At 35.2% G+C, this 4,402-nt stretch overlaps 2 protein-coding genes across 2 annotated transcripts in view; one reads left to right on the top strand and one right to left on the bottom strand.

The window, feature by feature from the left end:
• Positions 1 to 2,667: 2,667 nt before the first annotated feature.
• LOC109861817 (protein ALP1-like) lies at positions 2,668 to 4,122 on the top strand. Its single transcript, XM_020441630.1, has 5 exons — positions 2,668 to 2,698; positions 2,803 to 3,200; positions 3,354 to 3,588; positions 3,690 to 4,023; positions 4,070 to 4,122. Exons 2-5 carry the CDS (start codon positions 2,842 to 2,844, stop codon positions 4,120 to 4,122), a joined length of 981 nt encoding a protein of 326 aa, XP_020297219.1. The 5' UTR covers positions 2,668 to 2,698; positions 2,803 to 2,841.
• A 23-nt stretch (positions 4,123 to 4,145) lies between these two features.
• Positions 4,146 to 4,402, bottom strand: part of LOC109861816 — an 8,309-nt gene continuing 8,052 nt past the window's right edge. The window contains exon 6 of the mRNA XM_020441629.1: positions 4,146 to 4,273. Coding sequence (XP_020297218.1) covers positions 4,146 to 4,273 — 128 coding nt within the window. The remainder of the gene's footprint in view (positions 4,274 to 4,402) is intronic.

Raw genomic sequence — 4,402 nt, 5'->3', positions numbered from 1 at the left:
GCGCAAGTGAACGGTGTCTACTTAAACGGTGCGCATATTTCTGTGTACAAATAAACAGTGCGCATTTAAACGGTGTCTAAATGAACGGTGCGCATTTTCTTGCGTGTCCAAATGCACCGTGTCTAATTGAACCGTGTCTAAAATTCTGTGTCTATTTGCAACGTGTCCAATTGCAACGCGTCCAATTGAACGGTGTCTAAGTGCACCGCTCCCATGTAGAACAAACGCAATGTAGTACAAAAGATTAATAATTATAATATACGTAGTATGCTTTCTATCAATGCTTTTCTTAAATTATTAAGTCTTATACTAATTTGTATTTCAATTAATAGTTTCTATAATCTAGAAAAAGAAAAGTAACATATAAAAAAATTAAATATAAAGGAAAAATACAAATAAGATAGTTTTTTACATTTTAATATGTTATATTATTTATATTGCACTTAAAACTATACATATCAACAATTAGACTTAATATAAATATTATTTTACATTTAATATAATTTTTAACTTAATATTTACTCTAAATATATTTACTTTTCTTCATATTTTTATTTAACTTACTGCTATTTGATTTCTCGCTAGTTCGTATTTCAACTAGTCGGTCTACCACGATGATTTAAAACACGAATAAAAAATATATATATAGTACATAATACTATTACACTAGTAAAATATATATCTACATTGTATACCTATTTAAATATACCTATTTAATAGTTATTTTACCCAGCCTGTTCTTATATATTTTTAATTTTTTCTTGCGGTAAATATATAGAAAAGGTCACGCCCCTCCGATTTTAATGGACTTGACATATATTGTGAAGGTCACCTTCCTGAGTAACAATCCGTAAATTTTAGCCGTCGCTCGTTGTTAATAAAAAAGTTATGAACAAATGGAGTTTGAAAACTAAGGCTGCTGCTTACACGCTTATAACACGAGCAAAAAGAATGAAAAAGTAGCCTTCACAATATCGTACATACTAAATATTTACTTTACAAAGATGTATAATGTCACTAAGTATGTAAAGGTCGGAAACAAATGTTATGATGTATTTCTCACTCCTTCTTATATTCAATATTGTTTTATATTAAACACGTAATCTCTGATTACGCGTTACGCGTTACACGTTACGCAAAAAATAACAGTGCATAGGATTACATTCTAATTCTTTCATGTTTTTTATGTTGGTGTTGTAAACGTGTAGGCAGAAAGGGCTGCGCCCCTTTTGCACCCCCCTAAACTCTAACCTAACCCCAACCTAACCTTGTCACCAGAGCCGAAAGCCCAATTGAAGGACAGGGCGCTGCAGTGTGTGGAGCAAATTTTCACACCAATAAGGGAGGCACTACTAGGAGCTCAAATGCAGTACGAGAAGGACGAGCTTCGGAAGGAGGCCACGTACTGGTCCGGAGTGGTGTTAGGCGAAGTTCTTGGCAGAGTAGGGTACGCTAGGAGTACCTGAGAAAAAGAAACTGTACATATAGGATTAAGCGTTTAAAGTATTATATTCCTGTTCAGTAGGTTTAAGTGTTTTAAGTTTCAATAGTTTTATTTCTTAAGTAATAGTTTTGTGTATACTTACCGTAAAACGTCATTGTGATGACGATCGTCCGCAAGAAAAGGACGAACCGGTTTGTTTTACTGTAAAGCTACAACAAATTAGAATCTTCGGGTAAGTTGAAGATGTTGTGCAGGACAAGGAGAGAAGAGATCTGAAAAACACAAGAAAAAAATACTTTAAGGTTAAAGTATTGTGTTGATGCTAAACGGCGGGGAAACAGCTGTGTGTGGCTGTCGTAGTTTAGTTTTCCTTATTTAGTGTTTTAAGTTTAGTTTTTTAAATTAAGAGTTTTGTTTGTCGAAAGAGTGTTAACCGACGTTAAACAAGTTATTTAATTTTGTTTTTATTTACTAATCTGGTCATGTAGGTGATAAGATGATACAACGTTGGTTTAAAGCTAGGTTAAGTACAAAGAAAACAAAGTAGTCGAATCAACGGGTAACACGGTTTTGAAAACACATGGTTCGTTAGAAACATGGTGGTTAGTGGTTTGATCTAGTCTGGGGTCAAAATTTAGGTTTTCTAAGGTTTTAGGCACTAATGGAAAAAATTCAAAAGTTAACAATTAAGAGAAGTTTTGTGGGTAAACATGTTTGGAAAATTCAGTTAATTCGGCCTATGGTAAAAGAAGTTGTTAGTTGCAAAATTTGTGTAAAAGTAAAAAGTGGTAGTTAAGAAAAGTTTTTGTTGTTTTCGGGTTCTGTTAGGTACTAGGGATCGAACCACTACGTTAAAAGTCCTTAATCGGTACTTTAACAATAATTTGTTAATTAACAAATTATTTGTTGCTTAAGAGATGCGTCAGTGCAAAACAGTACTGCGGTGTACCTTTAATTCGACTAGTTTGCGTTTGGGTAAAGTTTTGTCCGTTTAGGGAATTTGCTTTTAGAACACACCTAAAGGTGCGCTTACGCGGTTTCGTGTGATCCGCGCTTTAAGGTGCAATTTCATGCAGCGAAATTTCGCTGGCGAAATTCCCCCACTCCGAGCAGCGTTGAAACGCTCACCGCTTTCGCCCCGTTACCTTTTCATGGAGCGAAGTTTNGCTGGCGAAATTCCCCCTCTCCGTCGAAGACAAAGAGCAGCGTTCAAACGCTTTTGCATTGACCAAGTGTCGTAGGTGTTGTTTTCAGGTTAGTTTAGATGTATTGTACAATATTTTTCTGTTTCTTTTTATTTGTATGTAATTGTTATAATCGATATGAATTTATAAAACGTGATGTGATAATGTTTACAGAAAACAANAAGCGTTGCACGTCCGAGTGCAGACAAAAAGATGGATCAGCATAACATAAAGCTTAAATATACAATTGCAATGATAGAAGAAGTAATTAGAAGACGACGTAAAGCCGCAATAGCTGCTGTAATACATCATTTAAAATATAAATATAAAAAACGAAATTATACAAAGAAAACTTGTTGGGTAGCGCCTATTTTCGAAGATCGCAAAGAAAACAGTTTTTACTTTACATCAGTCCCAAAACTAAAATTGGAAAATTTCCGATTCCATAATTACTTTCGAATGAACGCAACTCAGTTGGAGGAATTGTTAGAAATTATCGGGACAAGACTGCAGAAGCAAAATGTTGTTTGGGAATCCATCTCTCCACCTGAACGCTTGGCACTGACGTTGAGGTGTGTTTGACTTTATTTATATATAAACATAATAGTTTGTATTAAAAAATAAATGTGGAAAAATCACGTAGTAAAAGCCATTTTAATAGGACTTCCATATATTTTATCATCACACAAATTAGTAATTTGTACCTAATTGTAGAAATATTGTAGATATTTGGCATCTGGCGATTCTATGACGTCGATGTCATATCAGTACCTAGTGGGTGTAACAACAGTTAGTAACATTATTCAAGAAACATGTGCAGTAATTTGGGAACTTTTGTGTCCTTTAATTCTACCTGGCCGACTTGAAGAAAAAGATTGGAATGATATAGCCAAAGGATTCGAAAAATGGAATTTTCCGCATTGCATTGGAGCTATTGATGGCAAGCACGTTGTCATCCAAGTATGTATATGGATTACAAGTACAAATGTATATATAAGGTTTCTGTTTAAGATTTCTATAAAATAAATGAAATTTGAAATAAAATTGTGAAATTGTTTTAGTGTCCTAATAAAGCTGGATCAACGTACTTCAATTATAAGCATTCCCACAGTATAGTCTTAATGGCTATCTGCGATGCAAACTATATCATCCGTTTTGTAGATATTGGAGCCTACGGACGACGCAGCGATGGTGGTACTTTTAGTGATAGTGCCATAGGAAAATATTTTGACAATAATCTCATGAATGTTCCACAGCCAGCTGCTATTTCAGGTAGTCCTGTTTTACCGTATTGTCTTGTGGGAGACGGGGCCTTTCCTTTAAAGCCATATTTGCTTCGCCCGTACAAAGACAGAGGGCTAGTACCGGAGCAAGACGTGTTTAATTATCGCTTAAGTCGAGCAAGACGATTAATTGAAAACACCTTTGGTATACTCGTTAGTCAGTGGCGAATATATAGGAAGCCAATTATTGCCAGCCCTAAAAATGCTATAGGAATGGTTCAAGCAACCGTGTGTTTACACAACTGGCTTCGGAAAAATGACATTGCAAATGAATATGTACCTCTCGATATGATCGATTCTGACGATCCACAAAATCCTAGTAGTTTCAAAGCAGGATCTTGGCGACGCATCATNGAAGATGGCTGCGCGTTCAAGGATATTACAAACTGTAATTCTAAAATGATTGCTCGACAATGCGCAAGCATTCGCAACAAATTTTGTCATTATTTTAATAATGAGGGAGCGGTGCCATGGCAATATAATCGTCCAAG

The sequence above is a fragment of the Pseudomyrmex gracilis genome, unplaced genomic scaffold (assembly GCF_002006095.1).
Source record: "Pseudomyrmex gracilis isolate BER0280 unplaced genomic scaffold, ASM200609v1 scaffold_1057, whole genome shotgun sequence".
Taxonomy (NCBI): domain Eukaryota; kingdom Metazoa; phylum Arthropoda; class Insecta; order Hymenoptera; family Formicidae; genus Pseudomyrmex; species Pseudomyrmex gracilis.
The sequence above is the reverse complement of the archived record's forward strand: the minus strand, read 5'-3'. Positions and strand labels throughout refer to the sequence as shown.